The 25,756-nt window shown below is 43.8% G+C and overlaps 1 protein-coding gene and 1 long non-coding RNA gene across 2 annotated transcripts; one reads left to right on the top strand and one right to left on the bottom strand.

The window, feature by feature from the left end:
* The first annotated feature begins 387 nt into the window (after window positions 1-387).
* On the top strand, window positions 388-10,881 carry LOC116564887. The gene is made up of 5 exons (XR_004275148.1): window positions 388-731; window positions 4,181-4,495; window positions 7,853-8,737; window positions 9,267-9,445; window positions 9,945-10,881. It is a non-coding gene; the product is annotated as an uncharacterized LOC116564887 (long non-coding RNA).
* Window positions 6,463-10,598, bottom strand: RTP1 (receptor transporter protein 1). Its single transcript, XM_032298294.1, has 2 exons — window positions 10,185-10,598; window positions 6,463-8,415 (listed from the first exon to the last, which is right to left on the bottom strand). Exons 1-2 carry the CDS (start codon window positions 10,454-10,456, stop codon window positions 7,896-7,898), a joined length of 792 nt encoding a protein of 263 aa, XP_032154185.1. The 5' UTR covers window positions 10,457-10,598; the 3' UTR covers window positions 6,463-7,895.
* Window positions 10,882-25,756: the final 14,875 nt, after the last annotated feature.

Consider the following 25,756-nt stretch of genomic DNA (forward strand, 5'->3'; position numbering starts at 1 on the left):
TGAAGGCTTAGAAGGAAAAAGAACTACGGAAAGTTTGAAACTCTTTAGAGATGGGTTAAGTGGTCATGACCAGAATGCTGACGGAAATATGAACAGTAAAGGCCATTCTGATGAGGTTTCAAATAAAACCGAGGAACAAAGTATTAGAACTGGAATAAAGGCCATCTTTGTCATAAATTTGCAAAGTACTTGGCTGAACTGTGTCCACACCCAAGAACTTTGTGGAAGGCCAAACTTGGTTGTGATGAACTAGGGTATCTGGAAGAATAAATTTCAAAGCAAAACAAGAAGTTGCATGTTTACTTTTGGCAGCTTACACTGAGGTTGAGGAATATAAAAACAGTTGAAAGAATTTATAATTAAAAAGTAAGCAGAGTGGAAAGATTTGAAAATCTCTCAGCCTAGCCACGTAAAGAGTGAAAAGGAAAGGATGTAGCCCAGAGGTCATTTGCTAAAGAGATTAGCATGGCTAGAAGGGATCTAGGTGCTACTCCTCAAGACAATGGAAGAAAGACCTCAAAGGCATTTCAGAGATCTTCAGGGCTGCCCCTCTTATCACAGGCCCAGAGGCCTAGGAGGAAAGAATGGTTTCAGGGAGCAAACCCAGGCATTTTCTATGGGCTTACTGCCCAAGACCACCTTGAGACTCTGTACCCTGGCACAGTACTCTGAGGCCACATCAGGCAGGACTCAAGCAGGTCAAGGTATGGCTCATTCTCCAGATCTGGAAGGTAAGTCATAAACCTTGGCAGCATCCACATGGTGCTAATTCTGCTGACTTGCAAGAAGCAAGAGCTGTGGAGGCTTATTAGCCCTCATCTAAGTTTCAAAAAACATAACTGATAACCTGAAAGCCCAGACAGAGACTTGTTGCAGCAGCAGAGTCACCACAGTGAGCCTCTGCTAGAGCAAGGCCAAACAGAAATGTAGGGTCAGAGCTGCTACAGAAAATTTTCAGTAGGGCGGCGTCTCGTGGGCACTGGAAATGGAATCGCCACCCACCAAGACCCAAGAGCTTTCAGCATGTAATGCCAACCTGGGAAAACTGGATGGACTGACCCCAGCCAAGCTTCAGAGGTAGAGCTACCCAAGGCTTGTGGGGCCCAACCCCCATACGAGTGTGTAGAGGATGCCAGAAATGGAGTCAAAGGAGATCATTCTGGAGTCTTAAGACCCTGTGTCTGCTGTCTTGAGTTTCTGAGTTGTTCAGAGCTTGTTACCCCTTTTTGCTTTTCTATGTCCCCCTTTTGGAATAGGAATGTGTACCCTATGCTTATCCCACCATTGTATATTAGAAGTAGATATAGAAGTAGATATTTTGCTTTGACTTCACAGACTCATATATAAGACTTATGACTTTGAACCTTTAAGTTGCTGCTGAACCAAGTTAAGACTTTGGGGCTATGCAAATGGAATATGTGTCTTTGTATGTGAGAAGGACATGAGTTTTGGGAGCCAAGACAGAATGCTATGGTTTGATTGTTCCCTCAAAAATTCATTGAAGCTTAATCCCCAATGTGGCAGTATTGAAAAGTGAGGCTTTTAAAACGTGATAGGGGCTGGGCGTGGTGGCTCACTCCTGTAATCCCAGCACTTTGGGAGGCCGAGGCAGGTGGATCACAAGTTCAAGAGATCAAGACCATCCTGGTCAACATGGTTAAACCCCTTCTCTACTAAAAATACAAAAAAATTAGCTGGGCATGGTGGCGCATGCCTGTAGTCCCAGCTACTCAGGAGGCTGAGGCAGGAGAATTGCTTGAACCCAGGAGGCAGAGGTTGTGGTGAGCGGAGATCGTGCCATTGCACTCCAGCCTGGGTAACAAAAGTGAAACTCCGTCTCAAATAAATAAATAAATAAATAAAAATAAAACGTGATAGGATCATGAGGGCTTTTCCTCACAAATGGAGTAATCCATTCATGGATTAATAGGTTAATGGATTAATGAGTTATCATGGGAGGAGAACTGGTGACTTTATAAGAAAAAGAAGAAAGGCCTGAGTGAGCACACTAGCATGCTAAGCCTGTCATGTGATGCCACAAAGAGTCCCCATCAGCAAGAAGGCCCTCACCAGATGCAGCCCCTCATCCTTAGACTTCTTAGTCTGCATAGCTGTAAGAAATATATTTATTTTTTTATAAATTACTCAGTTTCAGGTATTCTGTTGTAGCAACAAAAAATTGATTAATAAACAAAACGTCGTACATACATTCAAGGAAATACAATTCAGCCTTAAAAAGAAAAAAACTCTGATATATGTTTTAATATTATGTACCTTGAAAATATTATGCTAGGTGAAATAAGCCAGACACAGGACAAATATTGTGACTACTGTGCCACTGGAAAAATGAAGAAAAGAAAAGACTCTCTCTATATTAAAGCAAACCAGGTAAAATAGTCAAATCCATACACAGAAAGTTGAATGGTGGTTGTCATTGGTCTGTGAAATCGATTTAATAGTTTCCATTTGGAGTGATTAAAAAGTTCTGGAGATAGACAGCAGGGATAGTTACAGAGCAATGTGAATGTACTTAATGCCACTGAATTGTGCAATTAAAAGTGGTTAAGATAAAAAATTTTATGGAACACCAGAAGGGAAAATGTATTTCAGAATCAGTTAGGACATGTTGACTTTGAAATGCCTGTGAAACAGTCAAATAGAGATGTCGAGGAGAACATAAACGTAAGAAGCCCCAAAGAGAGTTCATGCCTTGAGATGTATATTTTGAGTCATTAGGATACAGATATTAAAGAACACTCAGAATAGATTCAATCAGCCAGAGGACATCAACGAATATGAGGATCGAAAAGACTAAGACTTGGAATTGGAGCCTAAAAAACACCAACATTCAGGAGGCAGGCTGAGGCAGAGAAACCTGTGAAGAAGAGAGGAAGAAGGAGACAGAAAAGCTGAAGGTAAATCAGGAGGGCGCACAGTATTGAACTCCTGTGAGAGGTCAAGAAAAATAAGGTTTAAAAGTGTTCATCATATGTAGCCCTAAGATGCCTGCTGGTGATCTGGATGAGGAGAGTTTCTGCAGCACTGGTGGGGGAACGCTAGCCTGCCGAATTAACTGAAAGTGTAAATGTGGAGGCAGTCTATGGACAACCCTTGAAACATTTGATTGTAAATGGAAGGAGAAAAGGCAGGATTTGGCCAGCCATGGTGGTTTACACCTGTAATCCTAGCACTTTGGGAGGCCAAGGCAGGTGGATCACCTGAAGTCAGGAGTTCAAGACCAGCCTGGTTAATATGAAAACACCATCTCTACTAAAAATACAAAAAATACCTGGGTGTGGTGGTGGGTACCTATAATCCTAGCTACTCTAGAGGCTGGGGCAGGAGAATCGCTTGAACCTGGGAGGTGGAGGTTGCAGGAGCCAAGACCATGCCACTTCACTCCAGCCTGGGTGGCAGAGCAAAACTCCATCTCAAAAAGAAAAGAAAAGAAAGACAAAGAAAGAAAAGAAAAGGCAGGATTTGGAGGAGAATGTATGGGGTTGAGACGGGCACTTCATTGCAAAGAGCAGAGAAGTTGAAGGTCCAGGGAGAGGGCAGATGGAGCTCTGGTCTGGGCTTTCATCATCAGAGCTGACCCAGTGGAGAAGAAGACCTGGTATATCAGTCAGCATCCTTTGGTTGAAACATACAGAGATGGCAACTGATTTAAGCATAAAAGGGAATGTATTGAAAAACTATGGGGAAAGTTCACAGAATCAAAAATAAGAGTGGAGAACAAGACTCAGCAAAGGACAAAATTTGGCCATGCTGAGAACATGAATAGCAGAAACCATTTTACAAACCTGCCAGGGGACCATCACTGGAATTGGTAGGCTCCACGTGTTTTCGTGTTTTTATCACTTTGCTCATCATTGAAATTCCAACCAATTGTCCTAGGCCATGTACCCCTTGCTTGGGAGTTGAGGGGAGGTGCAGAGTTCCTTGATATCCCACCAGGTTACATTGCATGGGGGACAGGTAATTCCTGGAAAGGGAAGTCAGAGTGCTATTTTTAAAGGATGTGGAGTGGATACAGGACCCCCAGAAAGCAGCACAACCAGAACAGGACTGCAAAAATCAGAAACTGGAGGTTTTACTCTGAGAAAGTCAGAGCAAGGACACTAACCTTGTTTTCTGATACCCTTTCAGCACTTACTCATTCATGTTTTCATTCAGTTAGTGTACCACAGCCCAGAGTGGAGGGAAGTTAATATCCTATGGGGCAACCCTCAGCCACTAAAAGACAGGAGCCAGGGGATAGATGCCCCTTTACCCCCAAGTGATCTGGAGATGCATTTCATCTGGTTTCTCAGATGGGGCAGAACAGCCCTTCACCAATGGAGGTGGCCAGCTTGACAAGGCCTCCTTCCATGGAATTTCCCTCCTGCTTTACTGTGCTCCCCCAGCCTTGCTCCAGCTTTCTGGGATCATGCTTTCCAGTCAAGTACTGTCACATAAACCTCTTGACTTCTGCTTTCTGGAAACACAGACTAGGGTAAAGGCAAGACAAATCAGGAGTGAGAGGGTAGGGTGAGGGAGGTCAGAAAGTGAGCCAAGGGAATTTCTTGGGAAAAATCTTTCCAGCAGAGGGGACAGGTGGAATAAGGCCCTAAGTAGGTCCATGTCTGTGTGTCTGGGGAACAGCACAGAAACCAGGGTTTCTGGCAAAGAGTACGAAAAGATGTCAGTAACGTGGCTGCACCACATCACATTTGGCCTTCCAGGGCTTGGCTTTTACAAAACAAAAAGGGGAGCCCAAGAATGGCAGGATCTGACTTGGGTTAAAAAGACTGCCCTGGCTGCAGGGCTGAGAAAAGATCTGTGTGGGGAATAGGAAACATCCCCCACTGTGGGTTCCCACTTGTGAGAACCAGAACTAGAATTAGATAGTGAAAAAAATTCAAGCCCTTTTGAGGGAGGCTTAAAAGGAAAAAAGTTTTCTTTAAAACGCAGAACTATCCAAAGATGGCACAAGCTGCCTTGGGTGGTAATGCTCTCCTGCCACTAGGGGTGCTCAATACAGGCTGGAAAAAGTCATTGGAAAGTGTGTAAAAATGCTTTATATGAGCTAATACAGGGTGGCACAAAGACAGACTTCAGGATGCTTCATACCATATGAGCATCTAAGCCCTAGAGACCCAGAGAGAATAATGTTCCCCCAAATGTCCCAGCAGAACGCAATTAAACTCTAACAAGCTCCCAATGCAGGGTTCAGGATCCTTCACATGACCCCAATGCTATCATCTCAAAACAAATCAAAAACAAAAACTAGAACAAAAACAAAATGCTGTTCCTGCTTCAAGTACCTTAATATAAACTGATTTGCTTTGGGATATGTAAGTGCAAGACCTAGAAAGAATGAGTGGTGGAGTGAGAAGGAGACTCCAAATATTGTCACAAGCATAATATGCTAGAAATGTGAGGATCTGGCTGGAGATGGCTCAGCTTATTGGTTCATTTATTCATTCAACACATTTTTATTGAACATTTGTTATGCATTCAATAGAGGTGAATAGAATCTATAGAGTCTGTGCTTTTTGGAACTTACAGCCTAGCAGGGATAAGTAATTGTAACAAGTTGTATGAGTGTCCCAGCAAGGGTGGCAGAGCTCAGTGGCAAAGACTCTCAGAGCAGAACACAGCCATGGTGGCAGCAAACGTGCAGGAGCAAGGGAGTGTGAGGAAGAGTGAAATCTCCAGAGCACAGGTTGGGGAGTGTGTAAGGCAGCTAGAGAGAGGGAAGCTGAGCCCCGGTCCTAAAGAATCCAGGGCAAGTTACCAAGGAAGCTCTCAAGGCTCAGTTTTCATAAAACCAGATGTAAAAGAAAGTCTATTCCTCTGTTAGAAGGCATTACGCCAGGCAGCACAGGTCAGTCACCTGGATGTCTTATTGTAATGCAGATTCCAAGGTCCAATTGCCCCCAAATTTTGATCACATTGGTCTAGGGTAGAGGTTAAGTACTTACATTTCTTTAAAATCTCTCCAGAATTTCGAAAGTACATCTAGGGCTGAAAACCTCTGTAGCAAGCAGAGATGTCTGAGAAACCAGAGAGCACCCCCTGCACCCACAGTACTCATTTCTTCATCTAGTCCACATATTCTGAACACCTACTATCTAGGAAGTAAATCAGGACTTGCTAGATAGCAGGTGTTCAGAAAATGTGGGCTAGATGAAGAAATAAACACTCTGTGAATGAAGTAAAGGAAGCCATCACTGTTTACTTGAATTTGAGCCAGGACAGGAGTAAAACTGACCTTTTGCTGATCCCCTGAATGACAGACTTGCATCCCTCCTAACTATGGACAAGAACTGGACCTAGCTAGAGCCTCATGTGGGTGGGGGAAGGGACAAAAAGGAGAGAAGGGGAGACAGGGTGCTGGGATGGAGGGGACCAACAGCTCATTATAGATCAGTGACAGTGGGGGAATCTCAAACACACATTCATGACTACTAAGCCTTATTGAAGATACCCTGTCTTTATTAAAGTGTCCCATGTTTATGTAAGTGACCCCCCCTCCTCCATCACTACAGATGATGGTGACTTTCTATGAAAGAGGAGAGTAGTCAAGTTTTTAACAGAGGTAGGGTAAATGAGGCCCCTCAAAAGTGCAGGGAAGGAGGAGAGGGGATCAAGTTATTAACAGAGTTGGGGTTAATGAAGCCCCTCAAAAGTGCAGCTTGCTGCCTCTCCCCACCAATTCCATTCCAGACCCCCACTGTCAGAAAGTCTTCTCTCCTCCCATCTCAACCCATATTACATCTCACTGTAGAGCCTTGTAAGGTTCTCCCACATATCTGAGCAGTTCCACATGGACAAAACATTTTACATCTTTAACGCCCTCTTTCTTGCTGGAGACACCCCATCCCTGTGGCTTTAGGGGGAAAGCTGATCTTTGACAAGAGGCCTCATTCTTGGCCAATGTGGAAACGCCATTTAACTGTAATTTCAGCAAAGAACCCAGGAGGCCAGGCTCCTGTTCCTGTGTTTTGGCCATCGGTGTTGCTGAGAATCTGCTAGACTTGGCCCCTGAACTCTGAAGATCCTCCATTATAACGCTTCCCAGGGATTTTTTGCTTTGCTTCTAAAACTCTGTCTTCTAAACCTCCCCTAAATTATCTGCCAGTTCATACGCCATGGGTGAGAAGCCTAGCTCTATGGGACCCCACCCCAACCACCATCTTTCAGCCAGGCAGACCCCAGCATTCACCCTGAGTGGAAAGAAGCTGGAATCTGAGAAACAAAAGCAAGAGACGCTGTGTACCCAACAGCAAAGGAACAGCCTGGTCTCCCACCTCTTGCCCTTCAAGGGAAAGCCCTGCTGCATATGTGAAGGCAGAATCATGGACAAGGCTCACAGGGTGGGCAAAGAAGCTAATTTAAGGCTGCAGCTAGAGAATGTGGGGAATCATGAGGGGTAGGGGTGCAGGACTATCAGGGGCAAGATCAAGCTCATTACTGTGGAAAACCCTTTGGAGATCACCCAGTCCTCTCATTTTCAAACTTTTCAAAAGTAGTTAAACTTTTTTTTGTACAAACATCTTGAATGGAACTCCATCTAAAGTAAAGCTGTTCTGATTGAAGCAAGAGGAGGAGGCAGGAGGTGGAGGATGAGTTGAAGACACCCACTTGCTTAGTCTACTTTCCCAATCCAAAAGGCCCTGAGGCACCTAAGCAGAACTTTGGGGTCCTGGGTTTCACTACGATAAACCAGTGATCTTGCCCAAACCGTTAGTTTTATAAAAGGCAAAACTGTATAATTTGTCCAAGATCTCCACTGAGTCAGTGGCATCACCAGCGCTAGAAGTGGACACTACTCCCAATCCAGGTTTCTCCTCTACCTTCCCATCAGCTAACTGGCACCCTCGACAGGCTCTGGGCCCACCCAGGGAATCTTAGACGGAGCTACGAAAGGAGAACTGCAGGTAGATGATCAACAGCAGGACTGTGGCCCAAAACAAGCACCAGGGGAGAGAGCAGAAGTTCCAGGCTGAGCCCGTCTCCTCCTGCGGCTTGGCGGGGCTGGGCGCCCGGGAGAAGGTGTAGGTGGTTGCCTCCTCCTCCAGCAGCTTCTCGCTGGGCTTCCAGTGCACGATGCCCTCCTGGCAGGCCTCGCAGAACTCCCCGCGGTGCCGCCGGTTGTCCTGGCGGCTGGCCACGTGGATGCGGTACTGGCCGCCGCGCTCCCCATAGCACTGCTCGCGCAGGCTGGTGATGAGGTTGTCCACCAGGCCCTCGATGTTCTCCTCCAGCATGCTGGACTCGTCCAGCCGCGCCGTGCCGCACTCATAGCACAGCTGCTTGAAGACGCGCATACGCACCGAGCCAGCCCGCTGGGCGCGGTCCAGGAACATGTGGAAGAGGATGACCAGGTGGGGCGACTGCCAGGTGTGCCAGCACCAGGAGCAGTGGAACCTGCGGAAATGGGAGGAGAGGGAGGAATAGAAGACGGGTGGAGGTGGTGGAAACAGCCCCAGGAATGGGGTGAGGGGACCTGGGGACTAAGCAGAGCCTGGAGGTAGAGGCAGTGTTGCCGGTGCCCTGGGTTCATTAGCTTTCCCCAGGAAGCCCCTCAGCCTGGCGAGTGCCTCTAGAACCAAAGCAGGCTCCTCAGAATGCCACCTGGCATCCAGCAGTGCTCTACCTCCTCAGTGCTTTCCAGAGGCCTCAACTCCCTCCACCGGAGTGCTGGGCATCATTCCCATTCCTCATCTGCAAACTGCACATGGTACACTAGGTGAGTCCTTCCTGCTCACACCAGACAAGAAACTCATAATCCATTTGCACATTTCTATCTGTTAACACTGCCTGTGAACAGGCTGGATCCAAATCAGGAGAAAATGACACCATTACTAGCTGTCAGCGTCCAGGCCAGTGCCAGAGTTGATTCATCACAAGGCCTGGAGGTGGAGGCAGTCTGTGCCCAGAGCCCCAAGGGCTGTAGTCTCCCAGGCCTGACAGGGGCCAGCTGGGGATCACAGGCCCACAGCCAGGTCTGGGGAAGCCACAAGCCCTCCCTAGTCAGCCCTGACAGCCTTCCAGGTCTTCGAGAAGCTCCTGAGTCCCACCCGTACATGTCCAGCCCTTGACACCCCTCCTGTCAGCCAATTTAGGAGCTTCACATTTTTATTCTCTTCTGTTCACTCACATCTTTTGGGAATTGTTTCTTCCTCTCAGATCAGACTACAAAACCTGATTGAAAAATGTCTTAACTGGAGGGACCTGGAAATCATCTACTTAATCTTTTGTTTTATGCTGAGACAGAGAGTGAGAGAGGCATCCATGTACACACAGCTAGAGGCAGAGCCGGTGCCCAGCATGTAACAGGTGCCCAGTAATGTTTCCTGAATTGACGAAGTGAATTGACTGAATCAGAGCAGGCAGGAAGGTCTTGCTTCTGACTCCGAGGCTGCACCTCTCAGCCTCCCCATCCTATGTCCCAAGGGTAAGCCCGTACACTCTGGACCCATGAACAAGAGTGCTAGAAAATCATCTCAGAAGGTTTCTACATGCTAATCACCTGGAACTCTTCTTAAAATCAGATTGTGATTCAGGTCTAAAAGGGGCCCAAGAGCCTGCCTTCCTAACAAGTTCCAGGTGACGCTGACGCTGACGCTGCTCTGTGGACCAGAGGCTAACCTCTCACTGTGCAAATGGAGAAAGCCAGGTCCAAGAAGAAAATCAAATTCCTCAAGGGCCGTGGAGCCAACAGTAGAGCCAGCTTCCGGCACACCTCATGTATTCAATATTTGAAATGAAACTACGTCGAGTTAAATAGATTTAAACTGGTCCCAGGACCAGAGCACAGACCTCTCAACCTCCAGTGAGCCTTACACCCTCCTTCTCTGGTTTTAAACTACTTTTTAAGAGATTGTTAAAATAGAAAATATGTAAAATTTCAGTGTGTAGGACTAATAAATACATTCTATGTCTTTATTTTCCAGATGAAAAAATTATGACTCAGAGAGAAAGAGTAACACAGGTGATCAGTGAAAGAGCTGGAACCAAACTCAAATATCCTAGTTGCCAGGGAGGGACTCTTTCTCTGACTTCCAGTCTACGCCAGCCTAATAGTGAGATTGAAGCTAAACACTTGGGTTCTATGTAATCTTCTCCTTGGAAGGTGCCCCAGGGCTAGAGACCTAGAGGCTGCCCGCAGGGTTCCTACTTCCTGGGCTACTCACCTGCCTGAAGCATGCACCTCCAGGTACTGCTTCCAACCAGGGCCCAGCACATTGTGCTTGAGGTTGGGGTCTATGATGAGGTCCCAGCTGTCAGCCGGCTTTGCCTCCTCCATCTTCTCATAGAAGATTTTCTTCCACTCTTCTGTGGTCACGCTTTTACACATGGTCTCGTCAGTAGTGAGGGTGGGCAATTTCCACCTTAGTGAGAACACAGAGAGTGAGGGTAGGTGCAGGGCAGGGCAGCGCAGTCTCCACGGTCTAAAAATCCTCATCGACAGGACCAGGAGGAAGCAGGACCCAGCTCCCTCCTTTGTCCGCAGTGGAACCTGTTTCCACGGCAACCAGGCAGGGCGCCAGAAGACAGAGCTTGGAAGGAGGGAGTCTCCGAAGAGGTGTTTCAAGGCCCTGAACTGAGATTGCAGAGGAAGAGTTTGTGTGTCTAAGCAATCCAAGACAGGGTGGAGGACCTGACCAAAGGTTGAGCTTCAGACCATCTCACCCTGGCCTGCAAAGGGTATGGGGAGGTGAGGACTTGGGAGCTGGCTCAGTTTCACCTTGCTGCCCCCTGGAGACATCATCAGCATCTGGCTGCTATGGTAACCATGATGCCTTAGGGAGCCAAGAAGAAATAGGGATGGGGAGATGTAAATGTGTTAATAGACGGAGCAATAATAAGAAAAGCTCCCTTGGCTTCCCCAGCCATCTTGGGATTAGCACTTTGCCATTTTCAAAACACAATTGGAGGTCTCTTAAGCTACGATTACTATTGCCGCAGTACAGATCAGGAGCCTAAGACTCCCCTAGCCTATAATTGGCAGAACCTGTATACAAATTCACACTGTTGACCCCAGACCAGTTCATTCATTCATTCATTTAAAACATATCCAGGCATGTAGGTAGGGTTTGCAGACATGTGCCAGGCTTTATGTCAGTGCTTGTAGCTGACTATGTACCCAATAAATGTGCAATAGGACCCAGGCTGTAATGGCCTTATATAAGACCAGCCACCTGTGCACAAAGGAAGGAGCCATTGCGTCAGCAGGGCAGGAGTAGACAAAATTATTTACAAGCTAATTATAGAAGTGCGGAAGAGGAGCACCATCCAGAGGCAAAACAGTCTTTACTATACATGCCTCTTCTGCTATTTTTAATAAATTATTTTTCTTTTTAAAAGGTCATATGTGTTTATTCTAGAAAAATTATAAAATATAGATTAAAGAAAAGAGAAGTAAGACTCTTCCATAATACTGCACCCAAGATGACTACTGTTAACATGATATGTACATCTTGCTTACCATTTTCGTACATGTACATGTGTATCTGTGTGTGTAAATACGCACATATTCTACATACCACAGGCATTCTACATACCACATTGTAACATTTTTAAAAAACATATCATGAATATTTTTCTAGGTCATATTCCATAGTAGTATATTATGGGCTACCTATATTCTGTTATATGGACAGGCATAATTTATTTAGCCCATCCTTATTTGAGGGCATTTTGGTTTTATTTCAGTTTCTTACATTACACTCTTGACACCTATTTGTATAAAACTTGTTGACGAAGCTCATTGCAAGCATTAGAGACAACACTTCCTACAACTGGAAAACACATTTCTTCACTCCACTCTCTGCAAAAGCTTGGTGTAGCTAGCAGAATCTGAGCAGGCTCTTCACACAGTATGAATTGTGGACAGCCAGCCGATCTTGAAGTTTAGTGATGAAAAGGAAGGACCTAAAACTCACCCATCTGATACCAGAAATCATCTTCCAAGTGCTCCTCCTGCCACTTCATAAATGTTTGATGCCTTCATTTACATTATTTTAACCTCAGTTTATTCATCTTCTCAGTGGGATAATAATAACAGTATCTGCAGTGATTAAAAGCAGGGGCTCTAGAATGACTTGCCTGGTTGCTTTTTGTTTGCTTTTTGTTTGTTTGTTTGTTTTTTTGAGACACAGTCTCTGTTGCCCAAGCTGGAGTACAATGGCATGATCTCAGCTCACTTCAACCTCCACCTCCCGAGTTCAAGCAATTCCCCTGCCTCAGCCACCAAGTAGCTGGGATTTCAGGTGTGTGCCACCACACCCAGCTAATTTTAGTAGAGATGGGGTTTCACCATGTTGGCCAGGCTGGTCCTAAACTCCTGACCTCAGGTGATCCGCCCGCCTCAGTCTGCCAAAGTGCTAGGATAACAGGTGTGAGCCACTGCGCCTGGCCGCATTTTTTTTTTTTTTTTTAATTTCCATATGGCCTCATAGGTAGCAATTCTAACATATGTGATCTACATCTTTCCATCCTAGTAAAAACAGATGTGAATGTTTTATGTGAATATATTTTTAATTTTCACAGTAACAGCAACCACTTTATAGCAATCACTATACAGCACTTACCTGGTAAGTGCTTAGAACGCATTGTTCTAGTGCTTTATAAATATTAACTTATTTCATTCAATAACAACCTTGACAGGTAGGTGATATCAGCAGCAGCTCCATTTTACAGATACATAAGCTAAAGTCTAGAGGTTAGATAACTTGCTCAGGATTTAACAGCTAAAAATTAGTTGAACATAAACTTGAACCTATATGACTGTCTACAAAGCCCCAGCTTTCGCCATTGTGATGCTCAGCATGGGATCTAGAACATAACATCTGCTAATTAAATGTGAGTTTCTTCATCATTCGCATGGCCACTCCAGACCCCAAGAATTTCAAATGAAGTTTATATCATTTCAGCAAATGGTTCACTGGGCCACGCTGAAGCCACATCTCCCCAGAAGAGGAGTGAGTTGTGCTTGACCCACCAGGCTCCCTGCTACTGCTGGGGATGCTGCCTCAGCTGCCAAACTTAATGAAGCAATGGTCTCCACAGAGCCCTGATACTCAGTGTAAATATTTTAGAGCTGAGAGAGACATTTAGCTTGAAATCTTACTAAAGAAAATATAGTACAGAAAGTCATCTCCAGGCACAGCAACCCTGTAGAGCCTCAATCATTTGAAGCCAGGGATCTTGGCTCAATGGAAAGAGCACTGAAGTGGGAGTCAGGAGAGTCATAGCCCAGCTCTGCTCCTGGCTGGCTCTATGACCTTGGGCAAGTCACTAATTTCTCTTGGCCTCAGATTGTCCATCTGTTCAATGAAGAATTAGGGCAGATGACAAAGATAAGGTCCCCTCTGACTATAGTCATATATGGTTTTAAATAGCTTTATACTTAGAAAACTGAATCCTGGGAGGGCAGGAGGTATGATGGAGGCCACCGGATGGAAGAGGGAAGCTTCTTTCGTCTAAAAAAAAACCTTAGAAAATTTATTTAGAAAGTAGAAAATAAAAAGTATGACTCTAACATCTATTTAGATTGTGAACAAAATTAGAAACAGTTAAACTACAGAAAAAAAAGGCAGAGATAGTGAAGTTAACTTAATGGCTATCCAATACAAACAAGCAAAATCCAAGTTACTTTCATGCAAATAAGCATTGAGGAAAAGAATATGGGAATGTTTACAGAATGAACCATGGCAAATATTTTTCAAATTTACATAAGAAACTACATAAATGAAAAAATAATGTACAAGAAATGTTTTACAGCTTACAATAGGCTATAACTTAGTTTATCATGAAAAAAATTTGTAGGACATCATACATTTTACATCACAGATACAGCGTTAAAAGAATTTAGACATCGTAAAGCTTAGACTTGACAAGAATAATGTAACAGAATAGGGCAACTAAAACTGAAATGGCACGTGTAAGTAAAACTCATCCCCAACTTAAAGGACTCCTTAGCTTGGTACATAATAACATATTCTGAGTATGATTTGGTTAATGACTGGGCATTAAGATAAATATCACTTAATTTTAGTTAAAAAGTCAGTTTTAGCTGTAGTTGAAATTAAAAGTCAAAGCACACAGTGTATAAAAAATAATAAAAACCACCTGACTATCACTTACATCCTAACACTATTAATTATATTCGTGATAAGCAGACTAGGATATTGATGTTACTTCTACAAAGTTGCCTTCTATTTCTAAATGCTGTAAACTAAACTAAAACAGGTTCCTCAGAAAAGAAATGGCAAATTCCAAAATGGCTTAACACCTGTGACAACGATTGACTGAGCTAGGTATGACATCGATGAAATTGAGACATACAATGTAAAGTTGAAATAATCCCAAATTATTTTACATTATTTATGTATTCTCTACAAATTATGCAAACATAGAAATGTTTTCTTGGAATGCTTTTGGAACTGCAAGCACTGCAATGTATGAAAGAAAGAGGTTTAGAAATTTGAAACTTTAATAATAATATCCTACAATTGAATTAGTTGCATATTTATACCATTCAAAATCTTAATTTTAGCCTCATTCACTCCTTTGACAAATAAAGGAAGAGGGAAGCTTCTAAAGGGGCATGGCAGGTGGTGCCTGGAGCCATGCTCTGTCTCCTGGGGCCTGCTACATAGCTGAAGATCTCTGGGGAGGTGCCACTCTGCTAGATTTGTACTGAACATAGCAAGAAGGACAGAAATTAAATATATAGAGCCTCTGAACATTAACACTGGGAAGCCTTTTTTTATAGAGAGATGGGGTCTCGCTATGTTGCCTAGGCTGGTCTCAAACTCCTGGGCTCAAGCAATCCTCCTGCCTTAGCCTCCCAAAGTGCTGGGATCACAGGCATGAGCCACCTCACCTGGCCGGCACTGGGGAAAACTTCAGTTCTTCAGGACCCTTCGTTAAGCTTTTAGTCCTTCAAGTCAGTATTCATGCCTCTGAATTAAGGCAGTCGACACCTAAATAAATAAACTAATTTAACTAACCTCACAGATACGATGGAAGCTGCCTCAGGTGGGAGCTACTGGCCAAAATGAGAATGAGGACTTTGGACCTTCCCAAAAAAGTACGCAAAGCTGAGAGGTGCTTATAACGAAGAGTGCTACCCAGAAGAAACCCTCTAGAACTATGTTGCCGTTGTGGCTACAATAAACACTATGATGACAGAACACAGAAAGTAAGAATTACCAGAGGGACGTGTGTGAGTGTGTGTGTGTGTGTGTGTGTGTGTGTGTAACCAGCTGATGCAATCCCCATTGGCACAAATAAGGTTTTATTTAGAACCTGAGGTTGCTATGCAGAGGCCAATATAATGCATCTTTCTAGATAGCAAAGTATTTTCTCTAATAAAAATTTCTATCAAGACAGGAAAAAGCAAAGCACTGTGGTATTGCAACTTACTCTCTATCGGAATAACCTCTAATGCCATGAAATCCGCACTTTGGAGAATGCCAATTCAGACATTTCTAAAGCTGCTGGCCTCACCCTGGCCAATTTCTTAAAGTCTGTGATCATGTTTTAAGTGTATAAAATGGTTTAAACTAAATTCTCAACTAGAAAATAGAGTGATGAAAAGAAAAAAACCATGCCTCTAATTTTTTGTTTCAAAGTATGAAGTTTATTATTCCATTATTAATTATAAACATTTTATAAAAACAAACATCATCACTCTTGAAATGGTGCACTTATGAAAAATCATTCTGTTATGGGTAATTTTCTGTCCCTAAGTGGCATTTGAGAAGAAGGAGGGGTCTTTTAGGGCTGGACCCATGACTGGAAGTTTCTACGGTACCCTGTGCCAAAGATCTGAATGTGCCTCACAGTCCCAAAACACTCTTTCCTCCCAGAACGCCCCAACATTGCTGAGCCAGAGGAACAGCAAGTCCCTCCATAACCTGTTGATTTAATGATATAAATAGCCCCCATATAGTGGTCTCAACTTTAAAGGAATTTTTAATTTCCTTCTCTAATGGAAACATCTCTTTTTCCTTGGGAACTAAGATTTCTAAAGTAGCGGAGCTCAAATCTGTGGGTACAGAAAGAAAAGGAAAAAAACCACTAGAGGACCATTAGGGGTAATCTTGAGAGAGGCATTTCATGCTACCCTTTAATTTTTGGAACTAAGCACTATATCATGGTTGCAATTCTGAGCATATGCCACATCCTGGAGAACATTATCCTGGCCCTGAAACGTCCTGTCCCTCAGCTAGGTCTATAACTGAGTCTTCCAAAGGCCACCACACTGTTCAGTCAGGGCAACTGCTTTAGGACTATGGGTGATACAGTTAATACTAATGCATTTCATGAGCATGAGCTCATTGCCAGGTTTCCTTTACTTTGAAATGAGTTGCCAGTCAGAGGCAATGCCATATGGAATACCACGCGGGTATATAAGGAATTATCTAAATCCACTGTTGAGTGCCTGTTTGGATTTGCGTCCCCACCCAAATCTCATGTCGAATTGTAATCCCCAGTGTTGGAAGAGGGTCCTGGTGGGAGCTGATTGGATTATAGGAGAAGATTTTCCCCTTGCTGTTCTTGTGGTATCGAGTGAGTTCTCATGAGAGCTGGTTGTTTAAATGAGTGTAGCACCTCCCCCTCCACTCTCTCTTCCTCCTGCTCCAGCCACATAAGACAAGCCTGCTTTGCTCTACCTTCCATCACGATTGTAAGTTTCCTGAGGCCTCCCCAGCTATGCTATCTGTACAGCCTATGGAACCTTGAGCCAATTAAACCTCTTTTCTTTATATTAATAAATTACCCAGTCTTAGGTATTTCTTTTTAGCAGCATAAGAATGGATGAATACAGTGCCCAAATGCCAACAACAGAGAGACATCCATACTGAACCATTGATTGGGGTATTATTCCGTGGAGAACCAACCAACCATCTGGTGGTAAGTTGATTACACTGGACCATTTCCATCAAGGAAGGGGTAGAGCTTTGTTTTCACTGGAAGAGACAATTGTCATGAATATGGACTCTCCTTCCCTCTCCACAATGCCTCTGTCATTTGTGAACTTTCCTACTGCCTTATTCACTATTATGGTATTTCTCCACTTGGGTCTTTCCTTTCAGCCACTTAGGCTTCTTCACTACATGGTAGTTTGTTTTCAAGAAGATGAAAACAAACTGGGCAACCAGTGCATCTGGGCAACCAGTGAGAAACTCTGGTCTCAGAAAAAAAAAAGAAAAGAAAAACAGTGAACTACTTGTTCTCTGTAACTGTGGACTTCTGGTTTAATCTTCTGCGGTCTGAATTTTTCCATATTGTTCCTATCATTGTAATAACCTTGTATGTGGAAAACAGTTCAAAATTGTTTCTCTTACAGCCTGACAGCTTCTCAGGCCAAAAGAATTGTCATTTTTCTAAGGCCTCAGCTTTTGATTGGCGCTGCTTTGGAAGTTAATTTATATCTTTACATGGAATTTGGGGGTTGCAATAATTTGACATAGGTGAATGAAATTGGAAATTCATACACAGCAGGCAAACAGGACAAAAGACAGTGAAACCACCTAGTACATCCTTCACTGCCAGTCACATCAGTTGTTAAGTTCGTTGCTTTATCAAAAACCGCTCTCACTTCCTTTTGGAAGCCAATATTGGTCTCTCAAGGATATAAGTTAATTCCTTCGTAGACCTGATTCAGGAAAAGAGAGCTAAGGGACTCCTCACTTCTTAGCCACTAAGGAACCAAGAATCCTCAAACTACAGATTCTCTCTTTGGTGTCCCAGAGCAGATATTTACTTCCCTGGGACCCAATTCTTGACCTAGATTAACTCCTGTATGAATCACAGAGAGAAGTTCCAGTGAGAAAGAGCTCGATCTACATAACCTGGAGGGAGGTCCTTTTCTTGAGCTGGGTATAGGCCACGCCCTACCTTGTGATTAGGGGTAGGAGTATGGTTAGGGCCAAACACAGCCTGAAAGAGAAGTAGGAAAGGTGAGCCCTGAGGCTAGAATGAGCAATGTCCCGGATTGAGAGGCTGGCCAGCAGGGCAGGTGTGAGGTCAGCCTTATTGCAGGCTGTCTGGGGCAACAGCTCCAGGAGCTACACCTCTCTCCCCTTCTCCTCTCTCTCCAGGAGCCAAGCCCTGCTCAGGAAGAGAGATGACTTTCACACCTAGTAGAAGACCAAGGGGCCTAAAGCTCCTTATCTGCAAACCCATGGGGAACAGGCTCAGAAGGTCCAATCAAATAAACACTCCAGCCCAGAACTGGCCAAGTCTGCACCAGAATAAAGTCATGAGTCATACTGCCCCTGGTGTGGCCTTACATGACAGCTAACAGGGCTGGCTAGTCTAAGGGCTTTGGCATCCTTAGACTTTTTGGTTTGGGTAGTACCTTTACTATTTTAACTTTGTGCCATTGTTTGACTGACTGGAATTTCAGGCATCTTGGACCCATGCTTCTGAAAGCAACTGACATCTGGTGTGATAAAATGGTGCCTTATGCCTCTGCATACATATGCAGGTCTGTCTTGGGTGTAAATGTGATACTCAGTTAATACAGCCTACATATATAACCCTTAGAAACTACAGGAGAGACAGTATTCGCAAGACCTGTGTGGAAAGAACAAGAAAGGGAGAAATGAGAAGTCCCCATTATATCACTGCTGTGAGACTTGCCATGTGACCAAAGAACATGGCCTCTGTTTGGTCTACATTTCTGTGTACTTAAAATCAGTAGAACCATGTTACATGATCTCAAAGTTTCCTTCCTGCTCTAACAATTTGTGGGTCACAATTACATGAAACACCTATAGGTTTGGTAAAGCCAAGATTCTCCTCTCCCAAACCTCTTAGTACTCAGAAACATATACAAGGAGCTACTTTCTGTTTCCCCTCTGAAAGAGTTTTGCTATGCTCATAAATTTTCCTTATTAAATATTTTCAGAATAAATAAGAAATAATGGCTATCTAGAAATCTCCCCCAATTTTTCAACACCCAAAGTTATAGCCACTCCCTGATATAGACAGCTCTTGGCTATATCTTTACCCGAATCAGTATTTCCCAGAAGTTTTCTGATTCCAAGTAAACTCAGTAGGGCCTTCCCAAAAAAAAATGCACGTAAGCATGGAAATCAAGCCCTGCTCTCACACTGTAGGGCTGCTCCACTGGGCGAACTGCTTGGCAAAGCACTCAAGCTCCAAACCATGGTCTGGTCTCATTTAACTTGTAAAACATAGGTCCTACTACCTGACCCTTTCTCGACAGACCTAGTGGATGCTTTTCTTTTCCCATAAAAGGATGCATTTTTTTGTTCCTGCACCTCCATTTCTTTGTTCCTGCTCTTGCTTCTACCTAAAATGTTTTGTTCCCCTCTTCATAGAGCCCTGTTTTTTGTTCGTTTGTTTTTGTTTGTTTGTTTGTTTTATAGATGGAGTCTTGGTCTGTTGCCAGGCTGGAGTGCAGTGGCGCAATCTCAGCTCACCGCAACTTCTATCTCCTGGGTTAAAGCAATTCTCCTGCATCAGTCTCCCAAGTAGCTGGGACTACAGGCGTGCGCCACCACACCCAGCTAATTTTTTTGTATTTTAGTAGAGACAGAGTTTCACCATGTTGGCCAAGATGATCTCAATCTCCTGACCTCATGATCCACCGCCTCGGCCTCCCAAAGCGCTGGGATTACAGGCGTGAGCCACTGTGCTCAACCTAGAGCACTGTTTTATCCAGCCTGGTGTGTTTCTCTCCCATACTTGTGCCAGGGAGGAGGCAAGTTTCTATACTCTATAGAAGCCCACATTTTCTGTACCACAGCATTTATAAGGATTGCTAGCACTTAATGAGCACTTACTATATGCCAAGCAGGCACTCTGCTAAAGATTTATATTTTCTTCTCATACCAACCCTATAATAGACGCTTGTTTTTCCACCTTTTGTGGGTGACTCAAATAAGCCTTGAAATAATTCAGAAACTTGCCCTGGGTCACTTGGCCAGCAAGGGATTAAAGGATAGATTTGAACTGGGTAGCCCAGTGGCAGCACTCACTCTTAATTACTAGGCAATGTGATGGCAGGATCAATTATTTGTCTTCTCCAACAAAAAGGTTAACTCTCAGAGGCTCCACACCTGGCTTACTTGCTGATGCAATCCCAGCGTCAAGTAGAACACCAAAGAAAGCTGAAGTTGGATGAATGAATTAAAATCCTGCCTGCACTGGGAAGATTCCCCCGACTGCTCCCACCGGGAAATATACTCTCTCTTCTCTGGCCACTAAAAACTCTTTCTGGTACCTCTATTATATTTCCCATGCATTTGATTATGAGTGAGTTGCAGGGTGACAACAGTTCTAATAGTTCACAATAGTTCACAAGCTCCTTAAGGTCAGGGGCTATGTCTGCCAGAACTACATAGACTTAGTGTACTTGTCTGTGAACCCAGGGTGACCTGTAGGGGAAGAGGAGAAATTTTTTGCACTTAAAGACACACAGCTACACTTCCTGCCCTCAGGGACCCTGCGATCAGATTGGATCACGCGTTCACAATACCCTCTACTGTCATAAGAAAAGCAAAGAAACACAACTGCAAATTTACCCATGCTGAATAAACAGTGCTTAGAGACAATCTGTCAAGGGCATGATTATCTCATTCTCTGAGGCAACAGGCAGTGATATGTCCCTTGGGTTAGTATATGTGGACATTTCATGGATTACTGAGCGAAGTAACTCACTGAAAGGAGGTGAAATTTGCTAACACATAAGAGTCCATCACTGTTATTCCTGGGCTCTTTCTAATGATTGTCTCAGTGTCATACTGTTGTGCAATAATACCTCAGGTTAAGACACTCTGATCTTACAACAGATAAAGATTGTAAACTCTACCATCAGCCCATCTACATTCAAACCTTGGCTTCACCACTTACTGGCTGTGTGACAATTGGCCAAGTGACTTGATTTCCCTAGGTCTCAATTTCCTATCTTTAAAACGAACAAAATAATGGTATCCATCTTACAAATCTGTGAGAATTAAATGGTGTCACATGTTCAGAGTTCTTAGACTAATATTTATTATTCATAGAAATGTTGCAGAACTTTGCTCCTTAGTTCAGCTAAAACCTGGGTTCTTGTCACCCGACTAGGAAAATTTAGGCACGCAGACACATTGAAGGGTGAGTACAGCTGGGTTTTATTGGGTGAAAAGGAAAAAAAAAGAAAGAAAACTCAGCAAAGTGAGATGGAGTCCTGCTAACAGGCCCCTGACCTCACGGATTTAATCCCAGGCCACATCCTGCTAACAGGCCCCTGACCTCAAGGATTTAATCCCAGGCCACACACAGGAACTGAAGAGAGCAGGCTCCTCCCCTGCCTAAGGTACAAATACCCCATACTCCACCCATGTCCCCCAGTGTGCATGTTGGGCTCCAGTGGGCTGTGGGCATGCCCACACAAGCCCTGGGCAGGTTCCCTCATCTGCACCAGAGCATCTGCTGTAAACACTTGAGGGGTGTGTTACATGTAAAATTTTCAGTGCCACGAAAGAAGCAGCGCTCAAATATAAATTTTCTCAGCCAGGCAATTTACTTCTATTGAAGGGCATGGCTCACGGATAGAACAATGGCAAGCACACATCTGGACAAGGGAGGGAAAGGGGTACTTATTCCTGATGGAGGTCTCCCCTACCGCTGTGTCATTCTCCTATTGGCTAGGGTTAGACTGCACAGTCTAAACTAACCCCTATTGGCTATTTTAAAATGAGCCGGTATGAGCCAGAGCGGCAGAGTGGATAGTTTGGTGAGAAGGACGGCTACAGGCAGGTCAGAGCAGGTAGCCGGGGTGATCTAGGTCAAAGCAGGTGACTGGAGCAGGTGACCGGAGCAGGTGACCGGGGCAGGTGACCAGGATGAGTCAGGATGGAGCAGGGGACGGGGGCAGGGAGAACAGATGTGAACTACTGATTAGAACTGGTGGAAAAGGTTGTTTGTGGAACTACAAGGAAGTTAAACTTTAAAATAGAGGACAAAGAGTTGAACATACTGACATACTGATTCTTGGAAGAGAAACTTGGAGTTCACTATGTCTAATAGGTGGGTCGGAGATTCCCTGGGGACACTTTTTATCTGCCTAGGCATTTGGCTGTCTCAGAATTGTATTTAACTAATATAGTAAATGTTGAATAAATGTTAGTCATGACTGTGTTATTTTTGAGTTAGAATGAGCTTTAAAGATCATCTAGGTCAACTGCTCATCCCAATGAAAGAATCCTCTTTAACCTTGTCTGCATTTCAACCTCTGCTTTGAATATCTGGTCCTACACTTACTCACTACTCCATAACCTGCTGGATTTCGACAAAGCACTTCCTTTTGTTAAACTCTTTCTTGAGAGTTTAAAATAAAACAGGCAAGCCACCTGTTTTACTGTTCCATCCATATAGTGACCTTAGGTTTGCTTTTTGGACTCAAAGTGACTACACGTTATTTTTCCCATAACTTCATGGCACACTTTAGATATTTAAAGGCCACAGCTATTGTGACCTTTAGAGCTTTCCCAGTCCTCATCTCAAAATACAAGCCTCAGAAAATGGCTCTGTGACTAACTTCCATTACATACAGGATACTAAATTCATGGGGGAAAGTAGAGAGAATTTCCAGGTGTCTATGAAAACAATTGAACTCTGTGAAAAATTTGAAGAGGTTTATTCTGAGTCAAATATGAGTGACCATGGCCCATGGCACAGCCCTCAGGAGGTCCTAAGAACATGTACCCAAGACGGCCGGGGCACAGCTTGGTTTTATGCATTTTAGAGAGGCATGAGACATCAAATACTTTTAAGAAATATATTGGTTTGGTCCAGAAAGGTGGAACAACTCAACACAGGAGCTTCCAGGCTATAGGTGAATTTAAACATTTTCTGGAAACAATTGGTTGAGTTTGCCTAAAGACCAGGGATTCATGGAAAGGGCATCTTCAGGATAAGATAAAGATCGTGGAGACCAAAGTTCTGTTAAAGTCTTATAGTGTCCTCCTTTAGAGACAACAGGTGATGAATGCTTCCTATTCAGATCTTAGTTCATCTCTTTAGGATTGGGAGGGTCTGGAAGAAAAAGATCTAGCTATGTTAATAGAGATTCTTTACAGATGCAAACTTACCCCCGCAAAGAACAGCTTTGCAGGGCCATTTCAAAATATGGCAAAGAAACGTATTTGGGGTAAAATATTTTTATTTTCTTGCCTCATAATGTCATGCCAGAGTCAGCTTGGAAAGTAAATCATGATATATAGGGTTCAATAAAACCCATCTGTGAGAAATGATGATTTGTAGGGCATGACTCCCCAGACCTCTTAGGTAGGAATTTGGGCAAGATAAATCAGAGCTTAGTCCTCACAAGGAACGCCTCCGTACCTGCAGCTTCCGGCCACGTCCCAGGTATTAACACAAGGAAGCACCTTCAGCCAAGGCCTCTTGGACCTCTCTTCCACTCCATCCTACTCACTCTATCCTTTGCTCCAGGTCTTTAAGGGATATTTATTTTAAGGAATCAGGACTTCTTTATTCACAATGATTTGGGGCTTGGAGACCTACATAGACTTCAGGGTACAGTCATGACTCAGTATCCATGGGGAGTTGGTTACAGAATCCCCAGTAGACACCAAAATTCCAAATGCTCAAGTCCCTGATATCAAATGGTACAGTACTTGCATGTCACTCACGTACATCCTCCTGTGCAACTTAAATCATCTCTAGATTACTCATAATGCCTGGTACCGTGTAAATGCTAGGTAAATTGACTTATACTGTATTTTTTTGAGAATGACAAGAAAAAAGATCTGTACATGCTCAGTATAGACCATCATAGGCCTACCTACATTATCTGCAGTTGGTTGAATGAATAGATGTGCAACCCACAGATACAGAAGACTGACTGTACTCAAAAAGAACACCTCTGTCTGCATTCTTGCTTCTCTGCCACTTATCTCTACCCTTCAAACTCTGGCCTTTCCCCTCAGGCTCATTTCAAAGCTACCTCCTAGGGGGCTTTTCCAGACTGGCCCCTGAGAATAACATCTCCTCTTCCTGAATTTTTTCTTGCATAAAAAAATTATTTTGGTCATTATCTCTTTGTATCTTATATGAAGGTCAAATTCAGTTCTGATTAACCAAGCTATGTCTCATTCATCATTACGGCTGCAGAAGAATGGAGTGTACTGGATGAGGGAAGACAGAACACTCATATTATGCATACCCTATAGATATAACTCCAGATCCAACCTAGATCCCCGCCTCTCTGCAGATGCCCCCATTCCTCACCTGGGAATACTGGCTGCTGATGGCTCAATAGGAATTGCCCTTCACAACAGGTGCCCAAGACCAGTGACTGGCTGACCAAAGGACCCAAAGGCCTGTACCTGACTTAGGATAACTCTGAAGGGCTATTGCAATTTCAGAGCTGCCCACAGGATGAGCTGAGGCTCAATTGCAATCTAATTGCATGTCAGTTTCTTGTCTGTCCATTCCTGCGTTCTTCATCTTCCTGTAGGTATAACTCCCAAGAGCACTTCCCAGAAAACTCTGTATGCAACTCTCCATCCCAGAGTCTGTTTCCAGGAAACTCAACTGAAAGCATCCTCAGATTCACCATAGGGCATCACTACTGTCACACACCTGCTGCATCCTGCCTTCCTTAACAAGCCTCAACAAATGAACATGGAGCCAAGGGAATGCTGATGTAAGGTGTGAACTCAAAGGCTGCGAGGGAGGGAGTCTCAGGAGGAGAGATTTTCCCTTTAGGATTGAGGGGACCTGTAGCTTCAGACCTCAGTACTCCCTCCATGACAAGGGACAAAGAACAGAGGAAGTCTGAAAAATGTCCCCCAGGTCATCCTTAGCAAAGACTAAATAAACTGAAAGGAATGAAGGGGAAAATAAGACACAGAGGAGGGAAGACAAGTGTAGGGGAAGAAAGAGGAGAGAGAAATAAAGAAGAAAAACTAGGCTGAGCGCGGTGGCTCACGCCTGTAATCCCAGCACTTTGGGAGGCCAAGACGGGCAGATCACAAGGTCAGGAGATCAAGACCATCCTGGCCAACCTCGTGAGACCCCATCTCTGCTAAAAATACAAAAACTAGCTGGGCGTGGTGGCGTGTGCCTGTAATTCCAGCTACTTGGGTGGCTGAGGCAGGAGAATCGCTTGAACCAGGGAACAGAGGTTGCGGTTAGCCGAGATCACACCACTGCACTCCACGCTGGTGACAGAGTGAGAAACAGAACTGGAGAGAGAAAGAAGGCAGATTCCCCACAAGCGCACTTCTGAAAACAGCAGCAACTCATTTAAGTTTATGCTTCCTTTGCATCCTTATGGCTTAATTATTCTTACAGATTCTATTTGGGTTCAATTTTTATTTTTATTTGGCTTCATTTGGTTTGTTTTGTTGTTGTTGTTGTTGTTTACACTGGTATATATTATACATTTATTAGTGAATATCCCTCTGAAATCAACAACGATATTTTTAAAATAATGATTTCCCTACTTAGTCAAGTAGAACCAGCAACTTTCATTTTTTAAAAAAGAACAAATCTCTTAAAAATTTCATATGTGTATTACATATACATATATACATAATATGACATACTAGTAATGTTAAATGCTAAAAGCCCAGTGTAAATCCAATGGAGTGGAAAAAGCCGCACATTTAAGCTTTAAGAACCACTTTTTCTCTCCATATTAGCATTCTCTCAAATATGTACAAGGGGAAAAGTAAGGTAACTGTAAAATGTGTAACAAATGGGGTCC

This window comes from Sapajus apella, unplaced genomic scaffold (assembly GCF_009761245.1).
Source record: "Sapajus apella isolate SASKATOON/1434 unplaced genomic scaffold, GSC_monkey_1.0 scaffold38, whole genome shotgun sequence".
In the NCBI taxonomy this organism is placed as follows: Eukaryota; Metazoa; Chordata; class Mammalia; order Primates; family Cebidae; genus Sapajus; species Sapajus apella.